Below are 20,927 nucleotides of genomic sequence, written 5' to 3' on the forward strand. Positions count from 1 at the left end.
TCTTCTGCTTCAGTTTGACCCATATCCCTTCCTCTGTTCTTTCCATCTTATTGAATTGCAAAGCAGGCATGAAGGGTCATGTGTCACATTACTCTACTTTCTTCTGCTGTCTGGAAAGGTTGGGGACGAAAGATATCGTGGAGAGGTGATGACACACCTTCCACAGTGCAAGTCAGCTTGTGGCTTTTATGCTGTGAGCAGTATCTTTGAGAAATAGCTTCCCTCATTCGACATGTTGCTGATTAAAATATCATAAAGATGTACTGCTTTCATTTGCATAATATTTTGCCTTTGCCGGCTGTTTTCAGTCAAAGATCCTGAAGTAGGAGGTCAGATGCACAAAGCTTCAGACACGGTGCCTGACTCATTCTTTTTGTTTTATACTATTTTTATAGAATAAAAATAGTCCATTAATATATAATATAACATTGACATTTTTGTTAAATTTTAAGCAATAATTTAGGGTGAGGGCTCGTAACAGCTATATATTATTCCATCAAAAACACATGAGAATTGCGGACTCTGTTGAAGACGACAACACGACTCTGTTGGAGCCGTCAATATCTTTCGTAGCCTGGGAGTGGATTTTTGTTTTCATTTAAAGAAACTGAAAATGGTGGCTGAAGTTGACAAAAGTGCAGAGTATTTGTTGGTTTCTGTGCATCCTTCTCCTGGCAAGGGCTGTCACTGTCCTGGAGAGAGAGCAGGAAAGTGCAGAAGCTGGGATTATGAGCAAGATTCAGCTGCTGGAGGAATGTGGCAGGTCAGGCAGCACCTGCAGTGACTTGTGCCTGTCCAATTCCATGCACAGATGCCGCCTGACCTGTTGAGTTCTCCAGCCGTCTGTGGTGCTCACTGTCCTCTGGGGAGAATCGTATAGCTCGGCTTTTTAGGCTTGTGTATTAAGTTGCAGCAACCACACAATGTTGCCAGACAGTGGTCTGTATTAATCCAGTCTTCCTGTCTGTGTGTGAAATAAAAACTCTGGTACAAATTTTATATCAAACTAAACTACCCAAAGTATCATATATAAGTCACTAAATTGCTCGTCTCTCCCCAATGGCACACAAGGGACAGAAGAGCTAAGTTCTTTTGAGAAACTATCTAATTGATTAATAAATTAAAAGGTTCTGCTTCTCTGAATAAACATATCATTTACTAAAAACATCATTCATCCTTACATACTAGCCATAATGCCTCTGGCATGTAGGGCCTTAACAATTCTTTTCCACCCTACCTTCCACCAAGCCTTTCCAGTGGGAAAACCCCTGTTTTACATAGAAACATAGAAAATAGGTGCAGGAGTAGGCCATTCGGCCCTTCGAGCCTACACCGCCATTCAATATGATCATGGCTGATTATCCAACTCAGTATCCTGTACCTGCCTTCTCTCCATACCCCCTGATCCCTTTAGCCACAAGGGCCACATTTAACTCCATCTTAAATATAGCCAATGAACTTGCCTCAACTACCTTCTGTGGCAGAGAATTCCACAGATTCACCACTTTCTGTGTGAAAAAAAAAGTTCTCATCTCGTTCCTACAAGACTTCCCCCTTATCCTTAAACTGTGACCCCTTGTTCTGGACTTCCCCAACATCGGGAACAATCTTCCTGCATCTAGCCTGTCCAACCCCTTAAGAATTTTGTATGTTTCTATAAGATCCCCCCTCAATCTTCTAAATTCCAGCGAGTACAAGCCGAGTCTATCCAGTCTTTCTTCATATGAAAGTCCTGCCATCCCAGGAATCAATCTGGTGAACCTTCTCTGTACTCCCTCTATGGCAAGAATGCCTTTCTCATCTTGTCTTCTACGACCCATGATATTTTCAGACTGCCTTCTTTAGATATGTAAAAAGAAAAAGATTAGTGAAGACAAATGTAGGTCCCTTAGAATCAGAGACAGGTGAATTTATAATGGGAAACAAAGAAGTGACCGAACAGTTAAACGAGTACTTTGTGTCTTCCTTAATGAAGACAGAACCAATCTCCCGGAAATACTAGGTGACCAAGGATCTCGTGAGAGGGAGGAACTGAAGGGAATCCACATTATTCAGGAAATGGTAGGTAAACTATTGGGACTGAAGGCAGATAAATCCCCAGGGCTTGATGGTCTGCATCCCAGAGTACTCAAGGTGGTCCTTGAAATCGTGGAAGCATTGGTGATCATTTTCCAATGTTCTCTCGTTTCTGGATCAGTTCCTGTGGACTGGAGGGTAGCCAATGTTATACCACTTTTTAAGAAAGGAGGGAGAGAGAAAACAGGGAATTATAGACCAGTTAGCCTTACATCGGTAGTGGGGAAGATGCTTGGGTCGATTGTTAAAGATGTTATAGCAGCGCATTTGGAAAGCAGTGACAGGATCGGTCAAAGTCAGCATGGATTTATGAATCATCCTTGACTAATCTTCTGGATTTTTTTGAGCATGTAACGTAGAATAAGGGAGTAGGATAAGGGAGAGCCAGTGGATGTGGTGTATCTGGACTTTCAAAAAGCCTTTGACAAGGTCCCACACAAGAGATGAGTGTGCAAAATTAGAGCACATGGTATTGGGGATAGGGTATTGACATGGATAGAGAACTGGTTGGCAGACAGGAAGCAAAGAGTAGGAAATAACAGGTCCTTGCCAGAATGGCAGGCAGTGACTAGTGGGGTGCCGTAAGACTCGGTGCTGGGACCCCGGTTATTTACAATATATATTAACGATTTAGACGAGGGAATTAAATATGACATCTCCAAGTTTGTGGATGACACAAAGCTGGGTGGCAGTGTGAGATGTGATGAGGATGCTATGAGGCTGGGGTGACTTGGATAGGTTGGGTGAGTGGGCAGATGCATGGCAGATGCAGTATAATGTGGATAAATGTGAGGTTATCCACTTTTGTGGCTTCATAGTTGTACTGAATGTACAGTTGTTGGTGTGAGATTGCTCAGGTGGAAGGATGCTGATAATATTTCTGAGGCAGGTTGTGCGAATGTTTGGAACACTTATTCTGTCATTCCCCAGCACACCGCCATTGAGGAGCTTTCTCTTCCCTCGATGAAAGGATGGCAAGAACAATGTAATGTTGCCAAAGATAGACACAAAAAGCTGGAGTAACTCAGCAGGACAGGCAGCATGTCTGGAGAGAAGGAATGGGTGACGTTTCGTGTCGAGGTTAAACCAGAAATGTCAGTGTTGCAGTTGAACAAAGGGGACTATGAAGGCATGAGAGAGGAGCTGGCCAAGGTCGAACAGAAAGGATCCTAGCAGGAATACGGTGGAACAGCAATGGCAGGTATTTCTGGGCATAATCCAGAAGATGCAGGATCATTTCATTCCAAAGAGGAAGCTAACATTACCCCATTTTTCAAGAAAGGAGCAAGAGAGAAAACGGGGAATTATAGACCAGTTAGCCTGACATCGGTGGTGGGGAAGATGCTGGAGTCAATTATTAAAGAGGTAATAACGGCAAATTTGGATAGCAGTAAAAGGATTGGTCCAAGTCAGCATGGATTTATGAAGGGGAAATCCTGCTTGACTAATTGTCTGGAATTTTTTTAGGATGTGACAAGTAAAATGGATGAAGGAGAGCCAGTGGATGTAGTGTATCTAGACTTTCAGAAAGCCTTTGATAAGGTCCCACATGGGAGGTTGGTGAGCAAAATTAGAGCACATGGTAGTGGGATAGGGTATTGACATGGATAGAAAATTGATTGGCTGACAGGAAGCAAAAAGTAGGAATAAACGGGACCTTTTCACAATGGCGAGCAGTGGCGAGTGGAGTGCCGCAAGGCTCGGTGTTAGGGCCACAACTATTTACAATATATATTAATGATTTGGATGATGGAATTAGAAGTAACACTAGCAAGTTTGCTGATGACACAAAGCTGGGTGGCAGTGTGAACTGCGAGGAGGATATTAGGAGGTTGCAGCGTGACTTGGACAGGTTGAGTGAGTGGGCAGATGCATGGCAGATGCAATATAATATAGATAAATGTGAGGTTATCCACTTTGGCAGCAAAAATAAGGAGGCAGATTATTATCTGAATGGTGTCAGATTAGTTAAAGGGGAAGTGCAATGAGACGTGGGTGTCCTTGTACACCAGTCACTGAAAGTACGCGTTCAGGTACAGCAGGCAGTGAAGAAAGCTAATGGCATGTTGGCCTTCATAATGAGAGAATATGATTATAGGAGCAAGGAGGTCCTTCTGCAGTTTTGTGTTGTGGAGTGTTATGTGCAGTTTTGGTCTCCTAATTTGAGGAAGGACGTCTTTGCTATTGAGGCAGTGCAGCGTGGGTTCACGAGGTTAATCCCTGGGATGGAGGAACTGTAATATGAGGAAACTGGCAATTGTTAACTGTTTGTTGAGTGAAAACGAGAAACTAGTGCGTCTTGGGTGGGGAAGTGATAGAGGGGGGGAATGCCTGGACTACCTGAAGTGAGAGTAATCGATATTCATACCACTGGGCTGTAAGCTGCCCAAGCGGAATATGAGATGCTTTTCCTCCAATTTGTGTTTAGCCTCACTCTGACAATGGAGGAGACCTAGAACAGAAAGGTCGGTGTAGGAATGGGAAGGAGAATTCCCATTCCAGCAACCGGGAGATCAAGTGTCCAGCAACCGGGAGATCAGGTAGGTTCAGGCGGGCTGAGCGATGGTTGAGCGAAGGTTTTCTGCAAAACGATCATCCAGTCTGCGTTTGGTCTTGCCGATGTGTGAGTCCACATCTTGAACAATGGATACAGCAGAAGTCTGAAGAAGGGTCTCGACCCGAAATGTCACCCATTCCTTCTCTCCAGAGATGCTTCCTGTCCCACTGAGTTATTCCAGCATTTTGTGTCAGTTTTGAATCCCTGTTAATGAGGTGCATTTAGAACGTACAAATTCCGTACTGACAGCACCTGTAGTCAAGATCGAACCCGGGTCTCTGGCGCTGTAAGGCAGCAACTCTACGGCTGTGCCGCTCTTGAATGTTCTTGATGACACCTGGGATCTCATCTCTGCTGTGACCTGAACTATCTTTCCTGTTTTGCACACTATCCATAGATTTCAGAAACTATTGGCAGTTTTTACCTTGGTGTTGAACACTTAAGCCAACATATCAGTGGTTTCATAAGATCATAAGGTCATAAGATCATAAGAGAGAGGAGTAGAATTATGTCATTCGGCCCATCAAGTCTACTCCACCATTCACTCACGGCTAATCTATCTCTCCCTCCTAACCCCATTCTCCTGCCTTCTCCCCATAACCTCTGACACCTGTACTAATTAAAAATCTATCTGTCGCTGCCTTAAATATAGCCACTGACTTTGTCTCCACAGCCTTCCGTGGCAAATAATTGCACAGAAATGTCCTTTCTTCTTTCACTACAGGTATCCTTGACTCCTGAAAGCCATCACGTGGAGTTAGTGTTTGATTTCTCCACTGATGGTTCCCTCACATTTTTTACTTGTTAAGAGTCACGGTTGTTGGCTACCTGACACCAACCTGGAGGACCACAATGCTTCTTTTGTCATATCCCTCTTTGGCATGTTAAACCTCCCAGGAGTAAAAGCCCCATCAGTCTAGATTCTGGGCATTCATGAAGCATGCAAGTTTTCCCATCAAGGAAAGGGAAGGACACCTTAGAATATCTTCTGAAATGGATTGCAAAATGGGAGCATCCTGAAAGGCCTAAGCTCTATTCCAAAGATAGTCACAAAATGGTGGAGTAACACAACGGGACAGGCTGCATCTCTGGAAAGAAGGAATGGGTGACGTTTCTGGTCGAGACTCATCTTCAATGTCACCCATTCCTTCTCTCCAGAGATGCTGCCTGTCCAGCTGAGTTATTCCAGCATTTTGTATCTTTCTTTGGTTTAAACCAGCATTTGCACTTCCTTCCTACACCGCTCTATTCTGTTGCATAAAGTTTTTATGAAGGATAGTGGTCATATTTGTCTTGTACTAACATTATTGGTTTATTATTGTCACGTGCACCAAGATAAACTGCAAAGCCTTTTGTTTGCGCGCTATCCAAACAAATCAGAAAACACGATGCATGAATGCAATCAACCAATACACAAATACAACAGGTAGAGCAAAGAGAAAAATACCAGAAATCAGAATGTAGTTTTTCAGCATTGTAGTGTTAAAGTTCAAGAGAAAGAGTCCAATGTCCGCAATTAATAAAACTGGTGCCTCAGTTGTTTCAAGTGTTAATTATTGGTTGGAGAACTTTCAGCAGAGCAAATTCAGTGTTGATCAATTTCGAGAGTGGAGAATGTCTGCTGGCAATGTGCGGCAATATTGGATGCTGCTGGGCTTGCAAGATTTTCTCAAGCTCTCCTTGAGCATCCAAAATTAAATTGCTCTGCCCAGAAGAAAGGAAAATCAGATTCATATTATGGAATGTAAGAATTTCTTGGCATCATCAATAACAAAACTTCCTTAAATTAACAAAACTGTTTTCTTTTAACATTCTGCTACATGCTTAATTTCATTTCTTTCTATTTAATTAATGTTTTTCGACAATTGACCATTAGTTGAAGTTGTATCAGTCTTCAGGCACCATTATGCAGAAAGCGAATGTGCATATTTTGTTGATTGATTAAAACATTCATAAATACGAAAGACAGTAAATTCTGATTTTATTACTCCAGACATTATTGTTGAAGCTCATAAAATGATTTACAGTAATTATAATATCAAGCTATTACTTCATAAAATATGGGTTCTTGAACAATGCACAACAAACATAGTGCGATGCTGTTGTAAGTATTTGTATTAACACGTCCCAGAATGTGTATTAAAGTGAATCATGCTGAATTGAAGAGTTTTACTTTTATGATATGGCTTTGAACTATGTAGCATTTCAAAAATTTAGTTTTTTCCTACCATCTGTGTTTCTTTTTCAGTCCCTAACAGCTGTTATCTTCAAAAAACAACTCTTTGTAGTAGTTTGAGATTTGAAGTATTCCCTTCAAATAAAACATGAAACAGGTGCGAAATTCTCCACAAAAATTGCATTTGAATTAAATATTAGTACAAGATTGTCAACAGGGCATCTTGTGATGAGCTCCATTAGTTTGGATGTTTTCTTGCACCTTCAGTCAACATTTCTTTCCACCATTTGCTGAAATTGTGAGCTGATAACATTATGGCAGGAGCAATTGCATATTTGAGACCAATAAATGATAGCCTTTCTCCTTAACCAAAGTCTTTTAATGATTGTGATAAAAAGAGCAAAACAATAGAACCATTAAAATTTAGACAGTGATTGAAAAAGATTATGATTGGGTGCAAGCAACTAAGAAAGTCAGAAAATACATATATTTTAAATGTAAAATGTAATATTTTAAAATACCTTGCAGCAATATACTACAAGACTTAGATTAAATGTTATCAATTGTGCATCACGTGTGGAAAAAACTACAGTTGCTGGGAATATTAATAAAACAGAAAATGCTGGAAATATCCTGAAGAGAGAAACAAAGTCAATGTTTCATTTCAAATGCGATTAATTGGCTGAATCTCTTCCTCCACCTTTACTGTCTGACTTGCTGAATATTTTCAGCATTTTCTGGATTTATTTTGTAACATCACGTCTGTGTAGGAAGGAGATTGAGTGATGTTAGTGGCATTAATGTACTTCAGGTAAATTTCCACACTTTGGAAATAAGTTGTTTATTTTTGTTGGATTGTCACTTTCCAGAACAGGCTGATGTTCTCTCTCAGATTTGAGACACCCTTTGCTATTTTGTCACAAAACAGATTAATGACAATGAACAGAATGTGATTTCCTCCCCCAGTTTCTTATTCCCAGACTGTGCATGTGCAGGTTCACAAGTGGCCAACAATTTGCACGCGCCCTTTTGAGCAGCAAAAAAAACCCCCAACAATTATCTTCTAAATGATGAAATCCCACTGCAACAAATATTCCCAACATGTTATGGTTCCTATCATTCAAAACAGAGCTATTTATGTTGCCCATTTCCAACAAGAATATTTTACTAATTTCTTTTGGATTGTTTTCTAATATTCTACATATGTTTATGTTCCGCATTAGTTAACAATATTTTGATATTGTGTAAACTCAATTATCAGAGGTCTCCCAGCTATTAGTTCCATCAATGCAGGATGAAAGGAAATGTTTCAAATCAGTGATGTTGGGCTGAAGGGCCTGTTTCTGTGCTATATGATTCTATTACACTACTTTTGCAAACTAAAATATGGAAAGAACATAGAAACAAAGAATTCCAGAAGCTAGTTAATCCACAAAGAGCCACAAAATGCTGGAGTAACTAAATGGGTCAGGCAGCATCTCTGGAGAACATGGGTAGGTGAAATAGGGAGGTATGGGGACAGGTTTTACACCTCCTGCAATCGCAGAAGAAGGAACCTGGAGAGGAGGTGGTTTGGGTGGGATTAGATGTGAACCAAGGAGTTGCGGAGGGAATGTGCCTGTGGAAGGCATAAAGGGATGGAGATGGGAAGATGTGACTAGTGATGGGATCACATTGGAAATAGACTGTTCTACTTTGCCGTTGAATTGAAGAAGTGCGTGAATTTATTTTACTGATGCTGAAGTGCTATTTATCAGATTTGGGCCTGCCATATAATTAGTGATAAGCTTATTGATATTAGAACATGGCTGTCTTTGCGTCATATTTCCTCCAAGTTAGTTTGTGACCTTTTTGGAGTGATTTGTAAGATTTGTATTGTTGTGATCGCATTGCGTGAATATGAACATTGTTGTTGCAAACAGTAAGATTCCAATAATGTGCTTTGTGCCTAAATGGAAATTCTAGTAGTTTGGTATCTGGCTCATTGGGTACTGATTCATCTGCTCCTCCAGATGTACTTGGTCCTTATCCTGTTCATCCTCTGAAATACCTGGATGCTGGTTCTCATTCTCCAACTGTTACTATTAACATCCTGGTTCGTGCACTCCCTTCACCCACCAAGTTCCCAGGCTTTAACTCATTTAGAGTCTCAGTTCCAGGTTCCCTTTAAATTCACAGAGGACCTAGTTTCCATCATCCCTTAAAATGGATTTTTTAAGCCAGGTCAAGTCAGTAGAAAGGACATGACCCGAAACGTCATTTGTTCATTCATGGGGAAAAAAAGTGCGACATGGCAAAGATGGCAAAGATTTGTCACATGCAAGTAAGAATGTCATTGTTCCGTTTCGGGACGTGACAATAAAACATTCTTGACTCTTGATTCCACAGATGCTGTCTGACTTGCTGAGTTCCTCCAGCACTCTGTTTTGCTCCTCCCTTGGAATTCACCAGGTTCTGTTTCTCACAATCTTTTGAAACTTACCGGGTTCACTGAAAAAGAAAAATTAATCTACTGCAAAACATCTTAAAAAATAAAGTTAAGAAAATGCTATGTCGGGCATTGTAACATCTAATAGTCCACAAAAATCTGTTATCTCTGGCATCACAGAAGTCCCGAAGATAACATATTAATGGAGTTTTACTGCATTCGCGTTAGCTTTTAACATCATGGGAAATCTATATTTTACTGCACCCATTCATCTCTTTAAAATAGTAATGCAAATATTATTTTTCTTTCAACAGAGAAATGCGATGAGCCACTAATCGGGGCCCTCCTCCACTCTTCCTTCAGTAGTTCAACTGTGATGTCAGGCAATTACGTTCCCGGCTATGCAAAACTGAACAAGAGAGGAGGTGAGAGTTTCTGAAATAATCGTCAAAAACATTTTATTCACAGCTAATTGCTTCTTTATCGTTATGTAATGATATTAAAATGTTTTGAAAGCTTCAAATGTACTTTGATTTGAGCAGCTTGCTAATTGTGCATTTAAGGTAGAAAGTGCTGCATGTGCCTTAATGGAAAGAAGTGCCGCATTGCAAAGCTGAAGAGGAATGGACAGGCGCCTGGTTGGGGCCACAAAAAAAACATATTTATTTGGCTGCAGACACAAGGAACTGCAGATGCCGGTTTATGGAAAAAAGGTGACAATGTGCTGGAGTAACTCAGCAGCTCAGTCAACGTTTCTGGAGAACATGGGAATGTAGAAGGGTGCTGACCCAAAACGTCAACTGTCTATGTTCTCCAGAGATGCCGCCTATCCTGCTGAGTTACTTCGTGTTGCAGGGGATATTCAAGATACAGCAAAAGTTATTAGGCATGTGCAGGTTTTGGAAAGATTCAAAAGTGAAGGCTGGAAGTTGTGAGGTTAAATTGCTTCTTGGTACTGAATGAGGTGAGGGTAACTGTGAAGACATGCTGAAGTTGGTGTGTGTGAGAATGCAACTGTGGGGTTTTAAACATACTGAAGCTTGTTGAAACACAGGAACACATTGACCACAGCACTGTCTGGACTGCGTTTTGTCATTTAGAATTGGGAATGAAGGCAGAATTTGTGAAACAACAGTTGCAGCAATGAAAGGGAATAGAAGGCACCAGGCAACCTGTATTGAATAGCAGGTGGTTATTTATCTCCTGACTGAACCTGAGGTGGCATTTATAAATATTGACTGAGTCAAGGTTAAAGACAGGAATCAAAGGAAGAGACTTTGGATTTCCATCTTTTAAGGCAGAGGGAAGAAAATCTGAGCTTTGTAAATGTCATTTTAGCAGAAAGTAGAGAGCTGAGAGATTTTCTAGCTTTATTTATTTCAAGTGAGGAAGCACAATGAGATCCTCAAATAGCTACTTAAGAAACAGTTTTTAGTTTTCACTGCTTATAGGATGAGCTGTTTGAGAAAATGTTGTAAATATCCGTTGAAGGTTGTAAATTCTGTGAAAATATATCGGGACAGAAAACATCGACAGAAAAAGGTTGAGAACTACTCTGCGAGCAGTTTGACCGTGGAGGGTGTTATTCACTAGGTCTACCGAGCAAATTATGAGATGGAATTACTGTCTACTGGAGCTAAGCTTACTAAAGTGGTTCAAATAGACTATTTATCAAAACCAGGTGACAATGCCAACAGTAATTAAATATATCAGAATAAATAATTTGTTCACACGCAATTTTAAGACTCTGAAGAAAAGTGGAATGTTTGAGAGGTTGTAAAATGGAAAATACAGTGCCTCAAGGTAAATTATATTGAGCTTGCTCATGATACCTAATTTAGGCACGTAAAATATAGAAAATAGAACAGTACAGCACAAGAACAGGCCCTTCTCCTGTCTGTGCCGAATATGATGCCAAACTAGTCTCCTCTGCCTGCATGTGAACCATATCCATCCAATAGTTTTCATGTGATTGTATGTCCATGATATTTGCAATATTTTGTCATAATCATCAGAGAGTCATACAACACAGAAACAGGCCCTTTGGCCCAAGTCGTCCATGCCGACTAAGATGGCCCATCTAAGCAAGTCCCATTTCCCCGCATTTGGCCCAGATCTCTCTAAACTTTCCTTGTTCAAGTATTCTTCTCCTGATCCCGGTACCTGTCTCTGGTTGACGTTGGTAGTCGACAATGAAATTCATCCGTCCTCAGTACCGGCGACAACCTAGCAAACCTGGGGACAGCATGCGACAGCGCCCGCAATAAGCTACGATACCTGGCGACAAGCCAGCTGTCGCCGAGAAATTTCTAGCAGGTAAATTTTTCCGCGACGCGCCGAGATCCGCTACGATTCATTGAAGACTCCTCACGATCATACCCGCGACACCCCGGCGAATGATCATACCCGCGACACCCCGGCGAATGTTCGGTGACAGCCTAGTCGCCGGCAGTCGCCTTAAAATCGCCTAACTGGGACAGGCTCTTTAGTCTTGTCGGTTTTGAGCTGCAGGTGATTCAGCCCACACCATTCAACAAAGTCGTTGACTACACCTCTGTATTGAGCTGCCCTTCCCTCACTGATGCAGCCCACATTTGCAGTCATCTGAAAACTTCTGCAGGTGGCAGGAGACGGAGTTATATCTGAAGTCCGAGGTGTAGATGATAAACTGGAAGGGAGAGAGGACCGTCCCTGTGGGGCCCCTGTTGCTCGCCACCATGTCCGAGACGCAGTTCTGTAGCCTGACCTATTGTGGTCGTCCAGTCAGGTAGTTGGTGATCCAGGACACCAATGGAGCATCCACCCGCATCTTTGTCAGTTTGCTCCCTAACAGTGCAGGCCGGATGCTGTTAAAAGCACTGGAGAACTAAAAAAAATGTGACTCGCAGTGCTTCCCGGCTTATTCTGGTGAGCATAGGAACAATGGAGCAGGTGGATGATGGCGTCCTCAACCCCCATCTTTATTTGATAAGCAAACTGCAGGGGGTCCAGGTAGGGTTTAACCAGGGGTCGCGGGTTAAGCCTCTCCAGGGACCTAATGATGTGTGAAGTCAGTCCCTCCGTTCTACAGTCATTGGAGTAGCTGGGACGCACCCTCTTTGGTACAGGAACCAGGCAGGATGTCTTCCACATCACTGGAACCTTCTTCAGGCTCAGGTTGAAGATATGCTGGAGTACTCCACACAACTGGCTGGCACACCCCTTGAGTACTGTAGGGCTGACATCATTGGGACCCGAGGCTTTGCATGGGCGGAGTCTGTTCAGCTCTTTCCTCACCTGCTCAGCCTTGGTGGTTTCATGTGGGGATCACGTGGGTTTCTTCTTGATGCACTGGTTTCCTCCCACATAACAAAGACTTGCGGGTTTGTAGGTTAATTTGCCTCTGTAAATTGTCCCCAAAGTGTATGGAGTGGATCAGAATGTGGGATTACATAGAACTAATGTGATTGAGTGATCTGTGATTGGCTTGGCCTCAGTGGGCAAAGTAGGTTTGCATGCTGTTTTTCTAAAACGAATTTCGAGCAACACTCTAATAATGATATATTCTCCATAAGAAGACCCAACCTTTCTGAAATAAGGAGGGAAAAGGTGTTTTTTCTTTTCTTGCAACATAATCCTGCAGGCACCAAATGGGTTGGGCATCACATCCTGGTGAATATCAACATTATTAATTCATTATTTCCAGGCGAAGCCTGTTAGTCAAAATTGATTACTGTTCATTTACTTAAGCAGAAGCAGAAATAGAATGACACAGCCTGCTACTGATTTATCGATGACATATCCATTATTACCATTATCATTCAGACTCTATTCTTCAAAATGAAGCCTGCATCCTGAGAATACTGAGTTGCAGCATCCATTTGAGAGTTTACTGGCATGTCTACGTATCAACTTTGGTTTCTTCTACACTGCATTTGTAGATTTATATTTATCAACATAGAGAAGATGCAACAAAGAATCCCTCAAAAGAATACATTCATCTTCAATCATTTAAAATCCAAGCCAAGCATCACAATCAGTCTCCTGATTTGTCTCAAGTCTGAATCTGATTCATCATAGAGCCATACAGAATGGAAACGGGCCCTTCGGCCCAACTTGCTCATGTTGACCAAGATGCCCCGTCTACACTAGTCCCACCTGCCCACGTTTAGCCCATATCCCTCTAAACATTTCATATCCATATACAGTACCTGTCCAAATGTATTTTAAAAAGGTATAGTAGCTGCCTCAACTACTTCCTCTGGCAGCTCGTTCCATGTACAAACCACTCTCAGTGTGATTAATTTGGGTAATGAACTGTAAATGCCCAGAATATATTTCATGAACCATTCGTAACCAAGCACCTATTTAAACTAATCCAAGACTGATCCAATGTTAAACTAATCCAAGACTGATCCAATGCGACTATTCCTTACATTTTCATCAAATCCTTTTTCCCAATGTACTAAATGTAATTTACACTGTTTAAATAGTCAAGTCAAGTCAAGTCAAATTTATTTGTCACATACACATACTCGATGTGCAGTGAAATGAAAGTGGCAATGCCTGCGGGTTGTGCACAAAAATAATTACAGTTACAGCATATAAATAAAGTTAATAAGTTACTAAACATAGCACAAAAAGTGTCGACAAAAATTTAGTCTCTGGGGTTATCAAAGTTGACAGTCCTGATGGCCTGTGGGAAGAAGCTCCGTCTCATCCTCTCCGTTTTCACAGCGTGACAGCGGAGGCGTTTGCCTGACCGTAGCATCTGGAACAGTCCGTTACTGGGGTGGCAGGGGTCCCTCATGATCTAACCTATTAACCTGCATGCATTTGGCACGTGGGAGGAAGTTAAACACCCAACTGAAACCCATGCAGTCACAGGGAAGAGGTGCAAGCTCCACACACACTTGCCTGAGGTCAGAATTTAACTGGGGTTCCCAGTGTAGTGAAGCATAACACGCATGGTTGTGCCGAGAGTGTATTATTACCATATGTCCCAAAATGGAACAATTACATTCTTACTCGCAGTTTAGTTTAGAGATATAGTGCGGAAACAGGCCCTACCAAGTCCACGCCGACTCGTGATCACCAGCTCTATTCCACACGCCAGGGACAACTTACAATTTTACCAAAGCTAATTAACCTACAAACCTGTGCTTTTCTGGAGCGTGGAAGGAAACTGGAGAAACCCCACTTGGTCACAGGGAGAATGTACAAACTACATACAGATAGAACCCTTAGTCAGGATCGACCCCGGGTCTCTGGCACTGTTAGGCAGCAGCTCTACTGCTGTGCCACCGGTCCACGTTGTGCTGTGCAGCAGCACAACAGATATGTAAACATAGTACTCGGTCAACACCATGATAAACAACAAAAACAAGTTCAATATATATAAAGAACAAACAATATCGTGCAAAGACAAAAACAATGCACCCCCAAGGGCAATCAAGGCAGTTTGTCGATCGGCGTTTAGTTGGGGTTTGTACGTGGTGAATAGCCTGATAGCACAAAATAGTAACTGCTTATCTTTCTGCAAATGCTGCTTGACCTGCTGATTGTTGCCATGACGTGATGCTTAGATTTCAAATTTCCAGCACGCATAATGTTTTGCTTTTATAAGGTCCTGTTGGATAAAAGAAATGTACAGCAGACATCAAGAAAAAAATTTGAGCATAGATCTGGATAGCACAGACTTAACAAAACAATAGGAAAGGCTGTGGCAGAGCGTAAGGGTAGAAGTTAGACAAGGGAATGAGTGTGAAAAGAAAGCATTAAAGCCGAGGCTTCTCTCTTCATTACCGAGCAACTACACCACCACAGTGTAAAAAGGAATAGGAAACAGAGAAGCATTGTTTTGTATTGAGATTCCAAGTGACCCTATCTTGAGGGTCAGGAACGCAGCAGCTGAAATTTCACCTGACAGGCCTGAGTGTGAATTTACAGAGGTTGAGAGCCGAGATCGAGATGGCTCAGTGCTTCGGATTGACACCAGATGTGGTCGGTGGAATTTTTAGAAGAATGATAGGCATGAATAAATCAAGATATGATTATTATCAGGTCTGCAAGAAAATGAAGAGTGAAAGGTGCAGAACTGTACTCCAGTTGGGTAGAAGGAGTTATTTCTCTGGGAGAGATGGGAGAATCATGGCAGTAAAAACTGGTTGAAGCAAAGATAAATAGTAAAGATGAGATGGATTTGTGATGCCCAGTTTTTCAATGCCAGCAGAATGTTTATCCTTAGTCTTTAGATATCCTTGTAGCTTATTCTCGTACATTTGGGAGATAGTGGAATTAAGGACCTATTGTTCTCTCAAAACAAAAAGAGCATGGTCCTGACAAGAGATATGTAAAAGGCTCAAGAGTCAAAAGTGAAGATTTAGTCATCCTACTACAGACTGGCCTTGAGAGAAGGTGGAGACACAAGAAACTACAGATGTTGGAATCTTGAGTAAACCACAAAGTGCTGAAGAAACTCGGCATAGAATAGGCAACGTTTCTGGTCGTGAACGATCAGACTGATTGGAATAGGGGGAGAAAGCTGGAAAAGAGGGAAGATGGCTTTACATAGGACCAAAGGAACTCCTCCAGTTTAGGCAGGTATGGCAGTAGGACAAATAGAAATTGCTGAATCTTGCAAGAAAACATTTTTTATCCTTCACTTTCTTTGTAGCAGAAAACCTGCACGTTTTCTAACATTTCCTAGATCTGATGAAAGGTTGTCAACCTGAAACATTAACTCTCACTTTCACACAGAGACTGGTGGGTATATGGGATGAGCTGCCAGAGGGGGTAGATGAGGCAGGCACTAGAACACAATTTAAAAGGCATTTGGACAGGTACATGGATGGGAACTGTCCATCTTTTTGGGCTGGGAAAGGTTTAATGGGATATGGGGCAAATGCCGGCCGGTGAGACTGGTGTAGATGTGGAATCTTGGTCGGCATGGGCTGAAAGACCGGTTTCCGTACTGTATGACTCTTTGACAATGACTTACTGAGTATTTGCAGCATTTTTGGCTCCGATTATTGCTTGTCCTTGACCTTCACTCAGATGAAGGCACTTTATAATTGATTCACTCTGCTCCACCCCATCTCAGGTTGAATCAATTGCTGAAGAACTCTGGCTACACAGGCATCTTATTTAATTAGCTGCCGCCATCAGCCATCCTGTCAGCCACAACATACCTGTTCAGTAAGTTGCAATTGCTGGAACTACTCAGCAAGCCGGGCACAATTAGTAGAATGAACAACGGGGCTATTTAATCAAGTCAATGACTTTCCAAAAGAAAGGAACTTTGTTCACATGCAACAGATTCAAGAGCAGACAGAAAGGAAGGCAGAAAAGATTAACAATTAGTTCTTGCATACATGCAGGGCAAGATAGTTTTAAACAATGAGAGAAGTGATGCTGTGGCAAAAATAACAATAGTGATGAAGAAATTAATAGATAATGCATTGATTTAGAGGAGCTGTCAACGTCAGTAGAATTAGAATCAAAAGCTGAAGACCAAAATAATGGGAGTAATGGATTATGCCTGAAATTTTTGGATCAATGACTTGATTTTTTTGTAGTGTGTTAACAAAAATTGAAACGGTGCTGCAGAGAAATTTGAGGAATAAGATAGGGGGGGCAAGTACAGTGATGTCATTCGGGGCAGCACAGTGGTGCCCGGTGCCTTACAGCACCAGAGACCCAGGTTCGACCCTGTCTACCGGCGCTGCATATGACCGCATGGGTTTTCTCCAGGAGCTCAGGTTTCCTCCCACATTTCAAAGACGTGCAGATTTGTAGGTTAATTGGCTTCGGTAAGTTGTAATATTGTCCATAGTGGGTTGGACTTGTGTTAGTGTACAGGGTGATCGTTGCTCAGCATGGTCACGGTGGGCCGAATAATAGCCTGTTTCCACGCTGTATCCTTGAAGTCTGAAAGACTAAAGTCATTGTTGGGCAAAGAATTCAAGTCACAAGCATCTGAAAGCACAGGAACATCCCCGAAGACGAATCTGTTCAATATCACATAACGTTATCTGCATTTGGACCCAACATTAAGGAACTGGATTGTCAATAGTGCATACAATATACTTAAAATGTAAGTACTTGGAAGGGTTGTGAGTTTGCATGCCTTGGGTGATAGGGAGGTTAAAAGGCTGACGGTGAATCGCCTGTTGTTGAGTAGGAAGGTATTGTAGGAAGGTGGAGGATTAGGTGGAGGATTTGTTGATTATGATTATTGGTGGATGAGCTAGTTTTGGAAGGAATTATTCCTTCAGTATCCTGAAATCAGTGAGGAGAGTTTTTGGAACGGATGGTGTTGAAAGAAGCGTTCAGTGTTGGGTTTGTGAAGGAGATGCTGGATGATTCTGGGAGGATGTATTGGTACTGGCTTGTTATTGTCACTGTTTTGCATACTGTCTAGGCAAATCAGAGAATCCTCACAGCACATAATCCTCTGACATTTTTGCCACCTCCAACGGGATCCCACCACTAGTCACATCTTCCCATTACCACCCCAAGATCGTTCCCTCTGCAACTCCCTGGTCAACTCGTTCCTTCCCACCCAAACCACCCCTCCCCAGGTACTTTCCCCTGCAAATGCAGGAGATGCAACACCTCTAAACCTCCCCCCTCCACTCCGGCCAAGGATCCCTGCGGTCCAAGGACCAGTCTTTTCCTGGTGAGGCAGAGGTTCACTTGCACCTCCTCCAACCTCATCTACTCTATCCGCTGTTCCAGGTGTGGACTCCTGTATATCGGCGAGACTAAGCGCAGGCTTGGAGATCGTTTCGCTGAACATCTCTGCTCAGTCAGCCTAAACCTACCTGATCTCCCGGTTGCTAAAAACTTTAACTCTTGTGAGAGTGTCTGTCTGTCACCATGATGTCAGAGTGAGGCCCAGCACAAATTGGAGAAACACCACCTCTTATTTCGCTTGGGCAGCTTACACCCCAGCGGTATGAACATTAACTTCCCTAACTTCTAGTAACCCTTGCCTTCCCTCTCTCTCCATCCTTCCCCCTTCCCAGTTCTCCGACCAATCTTACTGTCTCCGACTACATTTTATCTCTGTTTGCTTTGTTGTTACCTTCTCCCAACTAACAATGACCTATTCTACATTTTCATTGAGCCTCATTCCCTTCGTCTTGTTTTCACACCTTACGCTTCCTTATCTATACACTTCCTTATCCATGTACTTCCTCCTCCCCTGACATCAGTCTGAAGAAGGGTCTTGATCCAAAACATCACCCATTCCTTCTCTCCAGAGAGGCTGCCTGTCCCACTGAGTTACTCCAGCATTTTGTCTATCTTCAATTTAAACCAGCATCTGCAGTTCCTTCCTGCACAAATCTGAGAATAGATGAGTACTTCAGGTTGTGTAAAAGGGAAAATAAACAGTGCAGAATATAGTGTTACAGCTATAGAGAAAGTGCAGATAAAAAAGGGCACAGGATGCAACGAGGTTGGTTGGAAGATAGAGCAATTCATCCTCAGCAAGTTTCTTCAAGAGGCTGATAACAGCAGGAAACAAGCTGTTCTTGAATCTGGTGGTTTCAAGATTTTGTAGCTTCTGCTTGGCAAGAGAGAGCAGAAGAGAAAATGACCTGAGAGTAAGTAGACCTTCATTTGTTGTTTGCTTTCCCGAGGCAGCGTGAAGCAGAGGTGAAGTTGATGGAGGAGAGTTTGGTTTGAGAGATGGATGGGGCTGCATCCACAACTTGCTGCGATTTCTTGCAGTGTTGGCAGAGCAGTTACAATACCAAGCTGTGATAGATCCTTTCTATGGCTTGTCTGTAAAGGTTGGGAAGAGTAATTGCAGATATGACGAATTACCTCAGCCTTCTGAGGAAGTAGAGGTGCTGGTTGCAGTGTCAATGTACTGTCAACTGTAAATCCCCCACCGCTCCCCTCCCCCAAGGTGTCCCCCAAGGCTCAGTCCTTGGCCCCCTCCTCTTCATCCTCTACCTGTTCCCCCTTGGTCAATTAATCCGCCGTCATGGTCTCAACTTCCACCGCTTCGCCGATGATATCCAGCTCCTCATCTCCACCAAGTCAATCTCCACCACTACACACTCTACACTGACAAACTGCATCACTGAAATAAAATCTTGGCTTCAATCAAATTTCCTCAAACTCAACTGCAACAAATCTGAAATCATCATCATTGGTCCAAAAACGCTCACTAAATCCACCCAAAACTTCATCCTCAATATTGATGGTCTCCCAGTATCCACCTCCCCTCACATCCGGAATCTTGAAATCATCTTTGATCAAACCCTCTCCTTCGACAAACACATCAAACACATCACAAAGACAGCCTTCTTCCACCTCAAAAACATTGCCCGTCTCCGCCCATCCCTCTCCTCCACAGCTGCAGAAACCCTCATCCACGCCTTCATCACCTCCCGTCTGCAACAGCCTCCTCTATGGCGCACCCTCAAAAATCATCAGTAAACTTCAATACATTCAAAACTCCGCTGCCCGTCTACTCACCCACACCCCGATCCGTGACCATATCACCCCCGTCCTTTACAAACTCCACTGGCTCCCCATCCCCCAGAGAATCCAGTACAAAATCCTCCTCATGACCTACAAAGCCCTCCATAACCTGGCCCCATCCTACCTGACCGACCTCCTCCACAGACACACTCCCACCTGCACCCTCCGCTCTGCTGCTGCCAATCTCCTGTCCCCCCCCATCCGGACCAAACTCAGATCCTGGGGGGACAGGGCTTTCTCCATCGCTGCTCCCACCCTATGGAACTCACTACCCCAAACTGTCAGAGACTCCTCCTCACTCACCACATTCAAAACATCACTGAAGTCTCACCTGTTCAGTACTGCCTTCAACCACTGAAGGTCACCTCACCTTCTGTCTCCTTTCTCTGTTCGTTTACTTATTTATCTATTTATTCACTGCCCTATGTTCTTTAAATCCCTGTAAAGCGTCTTTGAGTATATGAAAAGCGCTATATAAATGTAATGCATTATTATTATTATTATTATTATTATTATTATTATTATTATTATTATTATTATTAATGTGGTTAGACAAGGCAGAGAGTTGGTGATATTCTCACCCAGGAACTTGGGTGAGGTGGAAAGGTCTTATGCAGAATTGAAGGGAAATAGAATGGAAATGCGTAAGGATTTTGTCAGTCAGGATGGAGAGAAATCTGAATTTGAGGATCTGAAATTCATGTTGAATGTACTGATATGGAAGGTGGCATTATCAAACAGCTTTAACAGAGATGGAGAAACTGGGAGAATGAAATAATGCCCAGGAAATGGAAGGAATCCACTTTGAAAATTACTACTCGTCCGCTGTCTTACATTTGACATCAGCTGACGTGCCTGCTGTTTATCGACACAAAGTGCTGGAGTAACTCAGCGGGTCAGGCAGCATCTCGAGAAAAAGGATGGATGATGTTTATCTAAGGCTATGCACGTAGTAGGCTTCAAAAGGATGCATGTATATCCAAGGCAAGCACATGTATGCAAATCTTGTAATTAGCTTTAGTTTAGCTTAATTTAATTTATTGTTGTCACGTGTAGAGTTGTCATGAAAAGCTTGCTCTGCATGCTATACAGTTTGGTTTACTTTGGAGATACAGTGGGGAAACCGGCCCTTCAGCCCGCTGAGTCCACGCTGACCCGTGATCACCTGTACACTAGTTCTATAAAATGAATAAATACCATGATCACCTGTA

The 20,927-nt window shown here is 42.5% G+C and overlaps 1 protein-coding gene across 1 annotated transcript in view; it reads left to right on the top strand.

Annotated features, from left to right (window-relative positions):
• LOC144604190 (contactin-associated protein-like 2) overlaps positions 1 to 20,927 on the top strand; it is a 1,366,128-nt gene that overhangs the window by 434,685 nt on the left and 910,516 nt on the right. Inside the window, exon 2 of the mRNA XM_078418400.1 lies at positions 9,552 to 9,662. Within this exon, the coding sequence (XP_078274526.1) occupies positions 9,552 to 9,662 (111 nt within the window). The remainder of the gene's footprint in view (positions 1 to 9,551; positions 9,663 to 20,927) is intronic.

The sequence above is a fragment of the Rhinoraja longicauda genome, chromosome 2 (genome assembly GCF_053455715.1).
Source record: "Rhinoraja longicauda isolate Sanriku21f chromosome 2, sRhiLon1.1, whole genome shotgun sequence".
NCBI classification, from domain to species: Eukaryota; Metazoa; Chordata; class Chondrichthyes; order Rajiformes; family Arhynchobatidae; genus Rhinoraja; species Rhinoraja longicauda.